Source organism: Leptonotus elevatus, chromosome 11 (assembly GCF_054856555.1).
Source record: "Leptonotus elevatus isolate MCC_2025b chromosome 11, RoL_Lele_1.0, whole genome shotgun sequence".
In the NCBI taxonomy this organism is placed as follows: domain Eukaryota; kingdom Metazoa; phylum Chordata; class Actinopteri; order Syngnathiformes; family Syngnathidae; genus Leptonotus; species Leptonotus elevatus.
The window spans coordinates 22,465,012-22,483,535 of NC_141249.1; the positions used below are offsets into that span (position 1 = coordinate 22,465,012).

At 40.6% G+C, this 18,524-nt stretch overlaps 2 protein-coding genes across 2 annotated transcripts; one reads left to right on the forward strand and one right to left on the reverse strand.

The window, feature by feature from the left end:
• Positions 1 to 758: 758 nt before the first annotated feature.
• LOC147166509 (cytochrome P450 2J2-like) lies at positions 759 to 6,056 on the reverse strand. Its single transcript, XM_086089874.1, has 9 exons — positions 5,710 to 6,056; positions 5,164 to 5,326; positions 4,034 to 4,183; positions 3,648 to 3,808; positions 3,390 to 3,566; positions 2,755 to 2,896; positions 2,484 to 2,671; positions 2,163 to 2,304; positions 759 to 1,077 (listed from the first exon to the last, which is right to left on the reverse strand). The coding sequence occupies exons 1-9, from the start codon at positions 5,890 to 5,892 to the stop codon at positions 902 to 904; spliced, it is 1,482 nt and encodes a 493-aa protein (XP_085946000.1). The 5' UTR covers positions 5,893 to 6,056; the 3' UTR covers positions 759 to 901.
• A 1,645-nt stretch (positions 6,057 to 7,701) lies between these two features.
• Positions 7,702 to 18,455, forward strand: LOC147166510 (interleukin-12 receptor subunit beta-2-like). Its single transcript, XM_086089323.1, has 16 exons — positions 7,702 to 7,849; positions 7,932 to 8,067; positions 9,027 to 9,196; positions 9,465 to 9,588; positions 9,778 to 9,935; positions 10,896 to 11,038; positions 11,134 to 11,290; positions 12,285 to 12,367; positions 12,503 to 12,707; positions 13,819 to 14,019; positions 14,143 to 14,241; positions 14,661 to 14,816; positions 16,002 to 16,142; positions 16,748 to 16,832; positions 16,952 to 17,039; positions 17,572 to 18,455. Exons 1-16 carry the CDS (start codon positions 7,810 to 7,812, stop codon positions 18,031 to 18,033), a joined length of 2,448 nt encoding a protein of 815 aa, XP_085945449.1. The 5' UTR covers positions 7,702 to 7,809; the 3' UTR covers positions 18,034 to 18,455.
• The last annotated feature ends 69 nt before the right edge of the window (positions 18,456 to 18,524 follow it).

Consider the following 18,524-nt stretch of genomic DNA (forward strand, 5'->3'; position numbering starts at 1 on the left):
TACTTGGGTTGATGTCATTTACAAATATACACAGGCCTGTATAGTAAGGGTGTCAGGCGATGACATTTTTTAATCATAATTAATCGCAATACTTCAATAGTTAACTCACAATTAACTCATTCACTGCCATTGACGGCTATAGACGTCAAAAATTCATTTATTTATTTATTTCTAGTAGTTTTCCACTTTTTCCCCTTTTCAAGAGTATGAAACCTAAAAAAAAAAGTTTTTTATTATATATTTATGTATAATATAATATATAATATAATATAATATAATATATATATTTATACATGAATATATATATTTATACATTTAGAACAGATATAACATTTTTGATTAATCGTGAGTTAATTATTGAAGTCATGTGATTAATTACAATGAAAACATTTATTCATGTGACGCGATTTAAAAAAAAACTAAAAGAAAAAATTATAAAAAATTAGGGGCGTCAGGCGATTAAAAATGTTATCGTAATTAATCGCATGATTTCACTAGTTAACTCACGATTAATGACAAATTTTATGTTCTAAATGTACCGTAAAAAAAAAATTCTAGGTTTTCACACTCTTGTTAACGAAAGTGGAAAAAAAATGTTTAACTAATAGAAATAGTTCAAATTAATTTTTGACGTCTATATCAGTCAATGGTAGTGAATGAGTTAAGCACAAATGTTATATCTGTTCTAAATGTAAAATGAAACTATTTTGTTCTTAATCTTAATTGTGTTGATCAGAGGCAGATATCACAAGTAGTACCACGTTGGACAGGTTGTTTTAATGGTGGGTTGAAAAAAAACACGTATTGTTTTAGTTCGAATCCATTGTTGTACTAAAAGGTGAATTCATAATCCTAATCATCTGGCGGTCCTAACTGCGCGGTGATTTGTGCAGGGAGGCCATCAGCGGAGTACGGCGAGGGTCCGGAACTCTGCGGGGGAATTGGTGAATCCCTCCACGCCCACCAGGCTCGCCGTCTCCCCGGGGACGGCGGCGAAGGTGAAGCGTTGCAGGAGGGCCGTGAAGAACATGAAGAGTTCCATTCGCGCCAGCTGCTCGCCCAAACACGCTCGCTTGCCTGGGAGAAAACAAGTAAATGAAATGAACAATTAGAAAATAGTACAAAATAAAAAATTGCACACTTATACTCCAAGATGGAGGCACGCCCCATCACCGGAAATGGTATCATTCATTTGGGATGCAAAGGCATCGTAACGATGAACCGATGGAGCCTTCCAGCAGTCCACATTTACAGCACTTTTAATATATATCTTTTAAATTGGTTGAATTCTTTATTGAAAAATAAATATAAATAAAAATCATATAGTGTATATGAATTTAACATTTTTGTATTTATGTTATGAAATTGATAAATAAATGATTGTTAATAATATTAAAGCGTGCTAATTTATCATTGTATATGCATTCTTTTATTTACTTTCTTATCAATTTAATTATTGCAAATAAAAAATTAAAAATAGTCAAATTGAATATTTTTACATAAATAAATGATATTTTAATTACAACTAATAAGATCAAAATGTGAGAATTAATTATTTTATTACAGTATAACAATCGTTAACTATTTGACATATAAAAACAAAATAATACTAATATATAAACTTGCTAAGAAATGATTGTCTTAATGTTATTAAAATTAAGTTTTTCCCCCCCACATTTTCCATTCATATATTATATTAAAGGAGCACTGTGGACTTGGTCACTTTTTTTTTATACTCGTGACTGCCCCCTCTGGCCTAAAGCGTAACTGCAGCCTCTGTGTAAAGTTGCCACTCCCCCCCCCCCCCCCCCCTCAAGAAACTGTGGTGTGTTTGGGGTGAGCACTCATTTTTAATTTTTCATTTAACCAGGTCAGTCCCATTGAGATTAAAAACCTTGACACTGAAGTGAAGAAAAAAGTCATTGTACTCATCTGGGCATGAGTGGAGCATGCATGATGTACAAAAATGTTTAATATTAGCATTTTCAACTCCACAATGCATCTTTAATGTATGTATGGAAATTTGAATTTATGTGTATTAATATAATATTCCTATATATATTTTCATACATAACTATATATATATATATATATATTATTATTTTTTTCCTTTTGCAAAATCAAATTTGTGCTTCCAGCTCATTAAGAATGTCGACGCAAACCTGCAGAAAATGGCAGAAAGGCGTCTCTTCTGCGGAAGCGGCCCTCCGAATCCAGGAAGTGTTGCGGGTTGAACTTGTCCGGCGTCTCCCACTCGTTCTCGTCGAAAAGCACAGACGCCAGGTTGGTAACGATGGCCGTGCCCTGGAAAGGGAGAGATGATGTCATAGTTCAGTTTCATATTTCCATAGCATATTTAGGACCCCCCCCCCCCCTGCAGGCGCTCTTGGAATGGCGAGTTGTCATTATTCTTTTGCCTCCCTGAAAGTTGGTTAGAAAAATTGCTTGGTATTTCCCCCCCTGGTCTGACAGCCATTATTAACCTTCGGGATGACGTATCCGCCCAGCGTGGCCTCCTTGCTGGCCATCTTGGCCAATCCCAAGGGAACAATGTTGCCCACCCTCTGAGTCTCGTAGATGACGGCTTCGGCGTAGGGCATGTTGGGTCTGTCGGCCAGTGCAGGCGGGCGAGATTGTCCGATCACGTCGTCAATTTCCGCCTGGACTTTCTCTGGGGAGCGCCAGAAAAAGAAAAAAAATAAAAAAAAAATCACAAATAAGCGGCTTGTGGTCTGCGGAGATTCGGGATCTCACTTTGTATCTCCGGGTAGTGCATCATGTACACCAGAGCCCAACGCAAGGTGGTGGCCGAGGTCTCTGTGCCCGCCTCCATGAGATCCAGGGTGGAGACCACCAAGCTTTCAATGTTGAATCCGGCTTTGGGGTCTTCCTTCATCTATCAAATATGCAATCATTTACAGGTCACTTTAACAGATATCATTTTGAACTCATCGGCTCCCAAAACCGTATAAATACGTTATATTTTGAATATGACCGTCCTCCCAAAGATGCATTTATACGTTTTTTTAAAGCTAGAGCATACAGAAAGCTTTGATACGGCCTCTGAACTGAATAGAATGCTTGAAGCAATGGTAGTTATTACAAAAACGGCCAGCGGGTGGCAGAAGAGTATAAGAGATCAACGTTGCAAAAGGTTCTTTTCCCCACTGTTTTAAACATTTGTGAATAATGATGAAACTTAGCTACAATGCTAATTGCTGCTAAACGGAAACGGGATACAAATATACTTTTTTTCTGACGATCTTTCTTTTGGTAGGTTCCATGTTTCTATAGCAACAGAACACAATATTCTGTGGGCCGTGCAAAATCAGTCCAAATCCAGTAGAACGGCGAAAATGGCTGCAAGCCAATGAGTTCAAGTGTCCCACCTTTTCTATCTCCGCGAGGTACACATCAATGAAGTCCCGGGGTTGGTCCGGGTTCCACTGCTCCTGGTGCTTCAGCACTTCCTCCTCCAGGAAGTGCTCGATCTCATTGTAGTTGGCGAGAACCGTCTGGTGCGAGCCCGGCAGGTACTTCAAAAGAGAAGGGAAGGCGTTGTAGAGCTGTGGACGGAACAAAAAAAAAGTCAACTTCAGGCCGTTTTTTTTTTTTTTTTTTTCCCGAGGATGCCGCCGGTCTTGGACCTGCGCGATTGGTGATCCGGAGAGCAGAATGGCCTCGTTGTCCAACTCGAGAAACTTGCGGATTTTCCCATCGCTGTATTCAAAGCGGTGTCCGAACAGCACCGAGTAGATGACGTTGCCCACCGCGTTGGTGAGGGTGTAGTGGGGGTTGAACGGCTCCCCTGGGAACGCAAAGCATCGTGGGAACATTATGAAGCTTTTTTCGATCGATTTGCTTTTGTTTCGATGGCAAGCTCAGTGTCGAATGAAATCCAAAATGGCCGGTCCTCTCAAAACTTTTGACGACCAGCTCAATGTTCTTCTTCATGAATATGCAAATAGTTTGAGGATGGCGAGTACGATATGAAATTTGAAGACACCTCAGCATGACCGAATGCAGGACTTGCCTTGTTCCTCTTTGAAAGCTTCGCACAGGAAGCCGCACTCCACCCGGATGTAGTTCTCCAGGGATTGCTGGCCCTCTCCAAAGTAGCGCAGGTGGGAATTGGTAAACTTCCTGTGCTTCTTCCACGGATAACCGTTGCTCAGCACCATACCTGCAAAAAAATGGTTAGCACACACTGTCGCCACGAAAGACTGGCTTGACCCTGGAAGTCCTTCTGCATGTGTCAGAAAAGTTCCAGGACTGGTATCATGAGAGATATATTTCAAATCCAAATAAAATGTAAAAAAAAAAGAAAAAAAAAGAGGAGTGTCAAAATTAGTACGTTCATTTAAAGTTCCATTAACGCCACCAATCTGAAAGCCTGTACTGGGGGGAATTCGAGTCGCAACGCAGTACAGGTTCAAATTTAGCAGTAATAAATTTAATGATAATGCATTTATGTGTGGAGTCTGGGGTCAAGTTGTATTTTACAATTCTTAAAAATGTGCAAGATTTCATAAGTTACTTCATGTTAAAGATGAGATAGACTTTAATATAGACCAATGTCTAGAAAATGCAATTATGCCATCTAGTGGCAGAAAAAAAAATCAATATCACTTTTTTACAGTACAGAACTTTTTTTTTTTTTTACGCAATGTTATGAATTATTATTACTAAAAAAATGCAGCCTTATTTATATTAGCTTAACATTTTTTCCACATTTATGTTAACAAGAGGATGAAAACTTATTTTATTGTACATTTAGAACAGATATAGAAATTTGCGATTAATCGTGAGTTAACTATTAAAGTAATGGGATTAATTATGATTACAAAATTTGAATCGCCTGACACCCCTAAAAAAAACAATAATGTTTTTCCGTTTGACTTTTCCAGTCATCTCTGCCACGCCTTCATATATTCGTAAAGTCAATCTTTTGTAATCCTCCGCAAGTCCGTCGTTACGGATGTTTTGATGTCATCCATTGATCTCCAGAGCCCCCCCCCCCCTGACCCCCCCTGACCCCCCCCCCCCCCAATTAGCGCTAAGGATGCTTGTTAACATGTCAAAAGCCGCAAAGAAGTCGAAAGAATTACAGCACAATTGACATCCATTCGGGTTCGAATCTTATTGAATAATGAGCTCACTCACCGAGGCCCTTGAAGACATTATCGAAGAGCGGGATAACGGGCCGGTCCACAAAGCTGTCCAGCTGGCTGACGAGCGCCTCTTTGACCATACGGTACCCCGAGATAAACACCATCCTCTCGCTGCCTTGCCTCAAGCTGAACACGGGGCCGTACTTCTTTGTGAGCTGAACAAAACACGCCAGATGAATAAAATAATGAGACATTCGTAGAAAAATCATTAAAAAAATTATTATTGTTTTTTTTTAAATATATAATAAAATTAAAAAATTAAAAATTAAAAAATAAAAAGAGCAATGATGATGACATTACCAAATGAACAATACTGAGCTCTTTAGAAAAAAAAAAAAAAAAAAAAAATCATAGAAAAAAGATTCTGAGAAAATCATGGCCTAAAGTCGGACTCGAGTTACAACTAAATAGCACGCAATTTTAGCCAAGTCCTAAAAACTGGTGACTTCGGTCTAACTTGAGTCAAGTCATGTGATCGCAGTCCACCACCGCGGCCTATTAACTTTCAGTGTCACTTATGATTTTTTTTGGGCCTTACCCCTTCCAAGGCTTTGTAGTCCAACGAAGTGAAGACATTCCCGAGGAAAGGCAGGGCCAAAGGTCCCGGCGGGAAGGTGCCAGGCCGCCAGTGCCGCAGCACGTCCGTCAGCAGCAGCGCCGCCAAAGCGAACAGCAGCCAGCCGCTCGCGTCCAGACACTCGAAAAGAGCTTGAAAAATCATAACGTCGGGGAGATTTTTCCCGTCCGTCTGCTGGGGATTTGTTGTTTTTGAGGGAAGGGTGAGAAGTAGGAGGAGCAAAAGTTATGTAACATATGTCCTCATATGTTGTGAAAAGTAGGAATAGAGGTGAAACGATTTTTACAGCTGGCTGCTGATAGTGACGGCATGGAAGGGGTGTGCACACCAGACGGTTTTTGAAATGCACTCCCTTGACGGTGTTTTCAACTTTTGAGCCATGAAAGCTCTCCAGTAATGATTTACTGGGTTCAGTTTCAGTGGTCAGTTTGCCTTTGGCGCTGCTCGCAATCATTAAAGCAGGGAAAGTAATACTAGTTAAGAAAGAAATACGCAAGTCACACAAGTAATAATTTGCAAGTTATAATGTAGTACAAATATTTGAGATGCAAGTGTTATACAAATAATTCAACTACAGTAATAGAAATAGAAATTAGGGGGGACAACCCCCTGCCCCCACACAAAAAAAAAGAAGAAAAAAAAAAGATCAATGATGATGACATTACCGAATGAACAATACTGAGCTCTTTTTGAAGAAAAAAAAAAGTCTTATCACGATGTCTTTAAAGCTCATCATGATGACTAAAAATCGTGTCTTTTTTTCCACGAGCGCTTTCATGTACAAATTATGATCACCTACTTCAGGATTTTTTTTTCCTCATCTGTTTTTATTCGTCTTTAGGCATGAAAAAAATAATCACCTTCATTTATTTTTTATTTTTCAAGGAGTTGTTTACATGTCCACTAGGGTGGACAATGTGCATTTGAGCAACTAATGAAATATTTTTGTAAGAAAATAATAAATAACCCCCCTAACAATGTAAACACTATAGAAAATGTCAGATTTTTATCAGTGTGTTAACATATTTTTAAAGAAAATTTTACTTTTTACAAACTACAGATAGTAATTTTCTTTTTTCTGGCAACCATTCATCATCACTGCCTCTGTCATTATCCCCACTTGCGTCAGATGGTATATGGTCGACTATCCTGTAGGTTTTGCTCGCATGTTCTGCACCTGACCACTACAAAAGGTAAGGACCAGGATCCTTACCATACAGAAGGCCTTGCTGCAGCCTCTCGACTGCAGAGAACGGTTGAAGAAATGGTAGTAATGACAAAAACGGCTAGCAGGTGGCAGCAGAGCAAAAGAGATCAACCAGGGCCGTGTTGAAAAAAAGATCATTTACCCACAGTTGTAAACAGATTTGTGAATAATGATGAAACTTAGCTGTATTTTAATGCTCATTGCTGCAAAACGGAAACGGTTCCAAATGTACTTTTTTTCCTGATGAAAGAAGAGACTCTAATGTTTCTTTTGGTATGTTCCATGTTTTTATAGCAATAGAACACAATATTCTGTGTGCCTTGCAAAATCAGTCCAAATCCAGTCAAACAGATGTGAGTGAAGGGGGTTGCTTCAGTGAAAATGGCTGCGAGTCAATGAGTTCAAATCATTTTACTTGCATCCCATTTTTTCTTTCCAAACCCTAAAAATTTTGTCTTTTTTGTAGTGGAATCCACGAGTCGCGAGTATGCGGGGGTCCCACGGCACACGCTGCATTTTGGCAGACTGCGTGTTGAAACGAGAACATTTGCATGTGACTGTTATCTTGCGGTTAGCGAAGTAGGACACCTGTCGGCGTAAAGACCTTTGTGACTAACCATCCTCAACTCCACGAAACCGGGTCACTGGCCTCGTTTTTTTTTTTTTTTTTTTTTTGCCCCGTCTTATTTCTCTCCCACGTGCAACACAAGCAAAAAGCGCAGAGTGTCGTCTTGACACGTTTTTTTTTTTTTCTTCTGCTGCCGTTTTGTCTTTTATCAGATGGATTCTTCACCAGATGTCAAAAGCAATCGCTTGACACCAGGAAGTCGTGACACTTTTGGTGCTGAGCTGCGATGACCCTCTGGAGATGCTTCATCGCGCTTCTCCTCAGCCGTGAGTATTTCTTAGTCACCCCCCCCCCCCCCCCCCAATGTAAAAGGCCGTCCACGTCCGCTTTTTTTGCTCTTTTCTGCAGGAAGCGGCCCACTCTTCGCCGTCGCCCAGAAGCTTGACAACAGATGGGGCAAGCTCAGCATGGAATCGCCCCTGCCCTTTTTGCTGGGCTCAGAACTGGTGGTTTCCTGCCGCATCAAGAATCCGTGTTCACCGGGGTAAGAAGCCAGAGGCAAAACATTTGAAGAACTAATGGAAGAAACCATAAAATAAGTCATATTTAAAAATCGATTCTGGCTTTGCAAAAAAGTAACTCAAGTAATAGAAATACATAGTCAAACTCACAATAGCATGAAGCTATCGCAGTTTATTTTTTAAACAATAGTTTTTATGAAGCAACATTAAGAACTCTGCCTTTGCAGTTAGAAAAAGAATAAAACGCATGCAACAACAAATCAAATAGCAATTAATGAAAGTCACAATGATAAAAGTAATGCAAAGTAAAATAGTGCATCTGTTCCAAAAAGTAATCTAAGCAATTAAAAAATGAAATTAAGTAACACAAGTCTCAATAACAAGGCCATTAAAAATTGACAGTGGCATAATCAAATTCTGTCTTTGAAAATATATTATTGATTAAAAAATACAAATAAAAAATGAATATTTGCAATAATTAAAGTAATTAAAATAATAATTGTGTCATAGAGGTGAAAGTGCCACCTTTTTACAAAAGCACGTGATTTAAAAAAAAAAATCACAAAAATCTACATAATAAAAAGTGCTGTATTAAAAATAATCTGCCTTTACAAAAGCATACTGAAAGTTTACAAAATAAAAAAATAACAAATTAGCACAAAAAAATATATTGGTTAAATAAATGAAGATTAAAACTAACAATACAAGAGTATGGAAATTATAAAATCAAAGTAAAAAAAATAATATAACTAATATAATTCTAAAAAGAAAATACTAAATGTGATGAAAAAAGAATTTGCCCTTTACAAAAATCCAAGTAAATAAAAGTACTGTAATCAAAACAAACTAAAAAAAATAGCCCTTGCAAGTCACTATATATATATATATATATAAAAAAAAAAAGTAGCATAGTATGATAACAGAAAGAATTTGTAAGTAGGAAAGCAACTAACACGCATAATGTTGATGTTTGCCCTTGCAGGTCCAAAGTGTCTTTGGTGCTGCCGCCCGAGACTGAGTGGAAGGACGACTGCAGCCCGGTGGTGGTGTTCAGGCTGGCGAACATGCGGCGGCCCAAATTCAACCTACGCTGCAGGCTGCACCAGCACGGCCAAGTCCACACCGTCGACGGGTTGACCCTGCAGGGGGGCCGTATGTACCCTAGCGTCAGGCTAACAAGAGACAGTGGCGGTTTGAGACCCATTTGACCGAGTGGACGGCGGTCCAGCAGTTTAGTCGGCTAACAAATACATTGACTAAATACTTCATAAAAATGTACGATATATTGAAAGCCATACAATTTATACAAGTAATTAAAAACAGAACTACCTCGAACTGTAGCGAGCTAGCTAGCTAGCTAAGACAGCTACTCGCCAAAAGCGGCATTATGGCTAACCACAAGCATTTCCCTTCACCAAAGGGCCCCCAGAGAAGCCGGAGAACATCACTTGCGAGACCACCTCGCATTCCCCCTCGGTGGAGTGCCGGTGGCGGGCCGGGCACGACGCCTACGTGGCCACTTCCTATAAGGTGTCACTCAGCAGGTTAGCTGTCGAGCACTCAACGGCAGCTCGCGAATGCTAATGTGCTGTGTTATAGCAAATTGAGACAGATTTAACTTTTTGTGCGTGTGTGTGTGTTTCTTTTTCAGCTGTAAAAGTTCATAGTTCACATATCATTCGTAGCTTTACTTAGCATCTGTGCCCCGTGTGTGTGTGTCATCCGTTCCTCAGTGGAAACAGCACTTGGAATTGGATTTCTGAGGCGGACAAGGTGGAGTTAGCGAAAGACGAGTTGGATGTGAACCAGCGGTACCGGCTGGTGGTTAGCGCCGACAACCACTTTGGACTCTCAAGCTCGGATCCGTTTACGCTGCAGCCCACGCAAATACGTAAGCAAGCGAGAAAGGACCTGTTTGTTTGTTTGTTTTTAAAAAGTGCTAACAAAACGGAAGTTATGATTTAGGGATTGCCTTTGTCGCTATCTATGCTATATCGCGAGGTATCTTTGGGTGTGTCTGTCTTTTTAAGCATGTCCATGCAGTATTCTTTCATCTTTGGTGCGATATCGTGAAAGACGGCAATCGTTATCGTTTATAAGCAAATCAAGTTTCTTGTGGAAAATGAATCAAAAATTAAGAAAATTAAGCAATACATAAGCAGTATACAAATGCAAAAAAAAAAAAAACAGGTGTAGTCAAAACACCACTTTTGTACATTTTGTAAACTGGCAAAAGTATATTTCTAAAAAAAAATAAAAAATATTAGAGTCTCTTCTTCCATCAGGAAAAAAACTATATATATCTGTCTGTTTCCATTTTGCAGAAATTAGCATTAGAATATAGCTAAGTTTCATTATTTATTCACAAATCTATTTAGAATTGTGATTAACTGAGGTTTTTTTTTCAACATGGCCCTGGTTGATATATTTTTGCTCTGCTGCCACCTGCTGGCCGTTTGTGTAATACCTACCATTTCTTCAACCGTTATTTGCAGTTGAGAGGCTTCATCAAAGCCTTCTGTAATCTTCTAGTAAAAAAACCCATTAAAAACGTATAAATACGTCTTTGGAACACTTAAAACATTGAAATAGAAGATATTTATACGTTTTTGGAAGCACATCAATTATCAAGCAATTCATTTTCAAAAATATTGATATCTCAGGTGTAACCAAACACAGCAACCCCAATTTACCAACAAACCGTTGAAATATCTTTGTCACTCGAAATAAAGAAAACAACGAGGCGAGTGTAATCAGAAATTCAATTTGAACTCAAATTCAGCAGCAGTCATAATGAATAATGCATAAGCCAACGTGATCTTTAAAACACGGGGTCTCCTCACTCCGACAGTTGTACCTGAAAGCCCTCAAATCACAGGCATCCACTTTGGGAACTCTCCCACGCTGCCGGCCGTGTTGCGGTGGGAGACCTGCGAAGACGCATCCCAGCTCACGGCTTTCGTCAGGCTCCGCCCAGCCAAATCTTACTCCTGGGTAAAAAAAAACAAAAACTGAAACAAAAGCCAGGTTACCTCCTCCAGGCTTGCTGGGTTCCCCGTGACCCCCTCCTCCCGCTTCTTATCATTTAGGAGGCGAAGGAGGCGACGAGGCTCAAACCGGATGAGGTCCAAGTGGATGATCTGGAGCCTTTGGTCGACTACAAATTCCAGATCAGGGCATGTACCACGGGAACCAGAAAGTGCAGCAAATGGAGTCAAGAGATGATGAGCAGAAGTCCTGGAAAAGGTCTGGTCAATTTTCCTGTTAAGTATTTACATGTAGTGTATTCTTCTTTTGTGCTTTTGTTTTCTAAAATAATATATGAATGAAAGTACAGGAACCATCTTACATATTTAGACTCTAGATTTTTTTTAAATAGCAATTAATCGCATGACTTCAGTAGTTAACTCAAGATTAATCGCAAATTTTGTATCTGTTCTAAATGTAAAATTAATTTTTGGGGTAAGTTTTCATACTAAAACATACATAGAAGTGGGGGGGGGAAAGTTAAACTAATAGAAATATGGCTGCATATTTTAGTAATTGATACAGTAATTTCATAATAATTCATATTACTGGGTTAAAATTAAAAAGATGTACTGTAAAAAAAAAATTGTGTCATATTGATTTGGGTGATTTTTCTGCCACTAGATGGCATAATTGCATTTGTAAGACGTTAGTGACAGCTCAGAGGATTTTTCTTTTCATATTAAGTGCTATCTAATCTTTAACATGAAGTAACATGTGAAATTCTGCACATTTTTTTAATACAACTTGACCCCACAAATATATGCATTATTATAATAAAATGTATTACTTCTAAATGTTGACGTGAAATATATGCATTATTATAATAAAATGTATTACTTCTAAATGTTGACGTGGACGTGTCTGCTGTGTGTGTGGAATTGCCCCAGTACACGCTTTCCAATTAAAGGAACTTTAAATTCACTTAAAATTAAACGCACTAATTTAGACCTTAAATATAACAAATGTGCATGTGTGTAGTCCAAGTGCACACAAAGCCCTTTTCATTCATCAAAGGGGGTTCCCCAGGGCTCTGTTTTAGGGCCCTTCTCTTCATGATCAATCTCCTCCATTTGGGTCTCATTTTCTGCAAATTTGATATTCTCTTGCATTGCTTCACGGATGGCTTTCTTTGCAAAACCCCACAAGCGGATACTTTGGATTATAAAACTATGAGTGATGACTAATAAGTTTCCTCTGCGTTTATCTTTAGGGCCGTCTGAGCCACTGCATGTGTGGCGGATATTGAGCAATCACCAGAGCGGCTCACCTCAGACTGTCACGGTTTTGTGGAAGGTACTATGCCGTTCATCTGGAAATGTTTTACATTACATAGCATGTAATGCTATTTGTCTTAATTTAAAAGCAGCTCGACTCGATAAGGGTGCGGTATTATGTAAATGAGCCTCGTTGTTGCATCACAACCTCTAGGCTCCTCCTCCAGGGTCGTACAGTGGGCAGGTGGAGCGCTACGTGGTGGACTTGGGCCGAGGTCCCGCGGCACGGGAAGTGATCTGCGCCACGTCCGTGTGCCAGTGTTCACTTCGGGTGCCGTCCGATCTTGCGGAGCTTGCCGTCAGCGTGGTCACCACTTACGGGACGTCGCCGTCGGCCCGCGTGCCTCTCGTTCTCTCAGGTACGCACATAATGCATCACAACACGACAACAACAGCAGTTATTAATATCAACTCATTTACTCCTAAAAAACGTATAAATACGTTCTATCTTTAAAATTACCATGGTCCCAAAAACTTATTTGTACGTTTTTTTAGGTTGTTGTTTTTTTTTATCCTCGAGCATGCCGAAGAGGCTTTGATGCAGCCTCTCAACTGCAAAGAACGGTTGAAGAAAGTTATTACACAAACGGCCAGCAGGTGGCAGCAGAGCAAAAGAGATCAACCAGGGCCATGTTGAAAAAATGCTCATTTACTCACAATTCTAAACAGATTTGTGAATAATGATGAAATTTAGCTATAGTCTACTGCTAATTGCTGCAAAACGGAAACAGACAGATATATAGTTTTTTTCCTGATGGAAGAAGAGACTCTAATATTTTTAATTTTTTTTTTGATAGGTGCCATGTTTTATAGCAATAGAAGACAATATTGTGTGTACTTTGCAAAATCAGTCAAAATACAGTAAAACAGCCGGGAGTGGAGGGGGTTGCTTCAGTGAACATGGCCGGGAGTGAATGAGTTAAAGTGTATGTTACATTTGAACTGTTGTACAAGCACAAGAAGGATTAGGATTTGGGCTAGGACTAGGATTGGTATAAATTTTTGTAAGGTTGTAACATTGCTAACTTTCTTAGTGGTAATTAAGAACTTAATTACAATTCAGATTTAAACATATTTAACAGTTTAATCATTTAATCTGTGTGTAATATCTATAATCGAAACATCACAATCTGGTAAATTTACATTCTTTCACAAATCTTTACCATTGATCAGTTGTACATGTTTGGGTGTATTTTTTTTATAATTAAAAAACAAAACAAATTCATGACCAATCAGAGTTTTGAAAGTGGCTTTCCCTTTTTGACAATAAAATGTTAATGTTTGAACAAACATGCCGTTTGGCGGGGCTTCCTGAACAGTTATGATTATAGACCTACCGCCACACTTCTAATGATTTAGATGAGTTAGGTTCGTTATTATGTCACAAATAAACCATTCACCAAGCCTTAATGAGAGTATATTCATGGCGAGGTGATAGCAACAAGGCTAACGTAGCATGTTGCTGTCCAGGTGACCCAGGGCCTGTTCTCGGGCAAGCTGATCCCTCGGCTAACGGCAGCGCTATGCTAGTCTCCTGGGAATGGGCTCGACCAAGAGCACCAGAAAGTGAAGAGCTGTACTACGTTCTGGAATGGACGAGCGTGCCTACGGAGAAAAGTTCGCTCAACTGGATACAAGTGCCCAAGGATCAAAACAATGCAAGCGTCACAGGTACAAACAAGTTGAGAAGTCGTAAACGGACACAGTGGGGTTTATTTTTTTTCAATACGGCACTGACATCTAGAGGATAGCAAGTGTATTACACATAACCTGCTTGTGATTTCCTGTTCTGAGGCTTGTCTGAGGGCGTGAGGTACAGCGTCTCAGTGTATGACGTCACCAGTCGAGGAGTCAGCACGCCGTCATCTATCCTGGACTACTCAGGAGAGCTCAGTAATACACGCCTGTATACATTTTCGTTTTTTAATGAAATACTGTGAATACTTAGTAGTATTGACAGCACTTCACTTTCCCTCTCCAACATTTTATGTGCCAAAATGCTTTTCCTTTCTTTTCAAAATTGTGAAGCCCTTTGCTTTTTTCCACATTTGTCACATAGTCTTTCAAAATTGATATGCTCTACACGTAACAAAGAACGAAACAAATGGGGATTTGTGGAAATATGCAAATTTATAGAAAATACAAAAGAAAATGTGGAAAAAGTGAAACATTTATATTTATATTTTTATTAAATGTTTTGAAAAGAAAAAAAAGAGAAAATTACAAAAAAAGGCTGCTACATAACCAAACGTGACAAAAGCGAGCTTCCTGGTTAAGGGCTAGCGCGTGACGTCACACTTTTATATTTTCAGAACCGACCGCCGGCCCCAGCGCGTCTGTGCTGGACCACAACACCACACACCTCCTGGTCCAGTGGGCGGACCCCGCCGTGGACGAGCAGAGGGGCTTCATCAAAAACTACACAGTCTATCTGAGGACCACCCACGTGCACAGCCCGGAAATCCCAGGTCAACAAAAGCATCACAGCTAGACAACTATAAACAAGTGCAGAGGAAATACCTGTATGGTCTTTCCTCTGCACTTTCGACTTCCGGGTTTATCACGTCAGCGCCGTTTTCGGCCATTGCTGGCCGCGTTCCAACACTCTCACCCCCAATCGCGCTGGAGGGCGTCTCGGCTATCGGAAATGCTTCGGACACTGAGACAGACACGACACACTCGCAGCCTCGCACCCGTCGACGGGAACGCGCAACCGAGGGGCACAAAGGTGGAAGCGCAAAGTACTGGGACGCGGCCCACGTGTCGCAAACCAGAAACGGAAAAAAAAAGTTGATGGGTGAAAACCCGGAAGTCCCACCACCTCCGTGGCATATAGTCCATTGTAGTGTAGAACGAAAAGGGAACGTATGAAAGCCTATGATTGAATACAATAGTGACCTCTAGTGGATAGTCTGAGTACTACAATCACGCTTTTCTTTTCTTTTTTAAGGATAAATTAAAAAGGTAAGCACCCCTGATCATAAATTTGATATAATATTTAATAATTCTTAATTGTCTGTGTTAGGGGTTCAAAGTAGAATTTCTAGCCATGATTAGGGCTTTTACTTCGGGTTTCAAATCATGGGTTGAGGTTTCGAAACAAAGGTTCATTTAAGGTTTTCAAGTTTAGGCTCGAAAGGGTTTTTCTTCCTCCCTCCTGCTCCCCGTCTTTCCTATTTTGCTTCATTTCATTCCTTCCTTTCTTTTACTGGTTTCTTCCTTCCTGCCTCTCTTCCTTCTTTCCTTCATTTCATTCTTTCCATCCTTCCTTCCTCCCTCCCTCCTTCCCTTTGTCCCATTTTCTTCCCTTTTTTCTTTCCTATCTTCCTTGTTTCATTAAGTGAATTCCTTTTTCTTCTTTCCTTCTTTTCCATTTCCCCTTGTTTTCCTTCCTTCCTTTGTTCTTTCCTTTCTTACTCCCTCCCCCATTCCTTCCTTTCCTTCCTAAATGGTCCTTCTTTACCTCCTTGCTTTGTCCTTCCCTTCTTTCCTTCCTTTCGTTCTCCATTCATACCTACCTAATTTTCTTCCTTTTCTCCTTCCACCTTTCCCCTTTTCCTTGCTTTTCATACATCATTTCTTTGCATCCTTCCTTCTTACTGCCACGAGGTGAGCAGCACCTGTTAGCTTGTTGATGATGTCATCGTCCTTAGTGGTGGTGGCTGCGTCGCGTCACAGACGGAAATGGCTGAAGTTTCCCCGGGGCGCCGTGGCCATCCAGATGTCTGCCTCCACCTCCGCCGGAGAGGGCCCGCGCGGGAATGTCTTCTACTATCGACACAGGGAGCCTGCAGGTGGCTGATCATACATATCCCATGACGATGCTTCAACATTCACTTATTTGCTCCCAATTAAAAATGTATAAATACGTTCTATTTTAAATGTTTTAAGTGTTCCAATTTATGCGTTTTTATGCTAGCGCATACAGAAGAAGGCTTTGATGCAGCCTCTCAACTGCAAAGAATGGTTGAAGAAATAGCAGTCATCACGCAAACGGCCAGTAGGTTGCAGCAGAGTATAAGAGATCAACCCAAGCCAAACTCATTTCCTCACAATTCTTAATAGATTTGTGAATAATGATGAAACTTAGCTATATCCTAATGCTAATTGCTGCGAAACAGAAACCGATAGAAATATAATTTTTTCTCTGATGAAAAGAAGAGACTCTAATCTTTCTTTTGGTAGGTTGCATGTTTTTATAGCAATGGAACACAATATTCTGTGGGCCTTGCAAAATCAGTCCAAATCCAGTAAAACAGCTGGGAGCAAAGGGGGTTGCTTCAGAGAAAATTTCTGCCAGTTGAATGAGTTAACAACTAGAGAATAAACTGCACAACGTGAGATTGGACAATTTATGGAATGCCTGGATGTTGTGAATATTTTCATTTTCTTTTCTTAGCTGGACTGGCCGTGCAATTGTTCCCCGTGTTAGCTGTGGTTGCCGTCGTGGTGCAGCTGGCGTGCTGGAGCTGCGTGAGGAGAAGGTATGCAAAAAAAATATTGGACTCATTACACAAGAAGGGCCCTTTTGAACTTTGTTGTACCTGTGTGTGCGTGTGCGCGCGCGTGTGTGTGTGTGTGCGTGTGTGTGTATGGTGATCAGGATCAAAGCAATATGTGCGTTATGGGGTCCTGACTGGTTGGTGGAAAAGCTTCCCAAACCAGGAAATAGCCTACCCATCAAACTCCTGGTAGGTAGGACACTTCATTAGGTACCCCCTGCATGAGAATAATGCATTAGATATTCGATTTTTAGATGGCGCTTTCTCTTTTGCACACTCAAAGCAATGTGAACTGATATTGTCTTATGTTGAAACATTTGATTCTTTAAATGTCATATTATCAATGATGATGATGATGATGATGATGCATTCAATGGCGGTTGAAATCAAGCAGACAGCTCAGATCAAGGTGGTCAATTTTCCTCTAACGTTGAATTTACTGTTAAATGTTTTGGAGTCTACTTTCATAGCTGGACGTTCATTTCATGCCGCGGCAAAGTATAGGTTAGCGTGTTTAGACTCACCGGAACCAGGTCTAAATGGTGGTAAATGAGATTTTGGTGCATTTTTGATCCAGGTGCGGGCAGACAGATTCGGTGTCATCGTATTTCATTCATAAATAGGACAACAATCCCTTTCGATTGTCTGTTGACGGCATGCATGATGAATACATTCAAATGAATCCACTCCGTATACAAATAATGGTCATCTCGATCCTTAGCTGGACACCGAGAGCGAGCCGTCCTTCCCGTCCATTGACAGCGACCCCCCGCTGTCCCCCATCAGTTTTGCCTCCGCGGAGGCCTTGCTCTCCCCCGTCTCTAGCGTCCCGCAACCCACTAAAGCCGAGAGCTGTTTTCTGGCGGAGGTTGTCATGGCAACACGGGACCACGGTTACAAACCTCAGCTCAACGACGTCCCGCGAGGAGACCAGCCAGACCAGGACCAAACGGACCCCACGGGAGTTGACTCGGGCGCCGGCGGCTTTGGACCAACCCTGGGAAACTTGCAGTCCAGCTTGGAGTTGGACTCCTCCGCCTGGCCCCACACGGACTTGAGTACAGGAAACTGGGGGGCCCTCGAAGGTCAACCGCCTGTGACGGATTTACAAGCTGAAACCTTGGCGGAGGTCTCGCTGGCTGGTGGCTACATCCCACAAGTCTGCGTTCCCTGCAACGGGTAGGAAGCAGAATAACCAACACTGAAGGTGTTCAGTCATCCCGTCGGCAAACTTTGTAGGAAACAACAATGTAATTACAGCACGCATTTTGTACTGTTTTGGACCATTTGTATCAAATTCTTGTGAGAACAGCGTCAATATGGAATCCTGAGCAAATGTTGCCTAAAAACGCATTTTGTGCTTTTTTTGTACAATAGCACACTAAATCTCAATTTAAACCGATGTCAAAGAAGCATGTCAAAGTTGACCTAAAACTGTCACTCTTCTTAGAATTACTGTGTGCTACTTTGTACTTTTTGAATCAATATCATACTAAAATCTTGTGTTAACAAGGTCCCTTCAGCTCTGTCATGGTAGCAGGAACATTTCCTAAGTGTATTTTGCACTTTTTGTACAATATGCTAACAAAGAACAGGCCCTTTGACTTAAACGTCTGCTGAATGAATGTTGCCCTAAAATAGTCAATGTTCTTTTAATTACAGCATTTTTTTGTT

What these genes read in the sequence shown, in the direction of transcription:
- LOC147166509 (XM_086089874.1), bottom strand. Translation starts at nt 5,892, where the DNA reads ATGATTTTTCAAGCTCTTTTCGAGTGTCTGGACGCGAGCGGCTGGCTG. An exon ending in TAATGTCTTCAAGGGCCTCG is followed by an intron (nt 4,184 to 5,163) that starts GTGAGTGAGCTC and finishes ATTTTTTTGCAG; the next exon opens with GTATGGTGCTGAGCAACGGT. An exon ending in AGCTTTCAAAGAGGAACAAG is followed by an intron (nt 3,809 to 4,033) that starts GCAAGTCCTGCA and finishes TTGCGTTCCCAG; the next exon opens with GGGAGCCGTTCAACCCCCAC.
- LOC147166510 (XM_086089323.1), top strand. Translation starts at nt 7,810, where the DNA reads ATGACCCTCTGGAGATGCTTCATCGCGCTTCTCCTCAGCC. An exon ending in AAGAATCCGTGTTCACCGGG is followed by an intron (nt 8,068 to 9,026) that starts GTAAGAAGCCAG and finishes TTGCCCTTGCAG; the next exon opens with GTCCAAAGTGTCTTTGGTGC. An exon ending in TATAAGGTGTCACTCAGCAG is followed by an intron (nt 9,589 to 9,777) that starts GTTAGCTGTCGA and finishes TCCGTTCCTCAG; the next exon opens with TGGAAACAGCACTTGGAATT.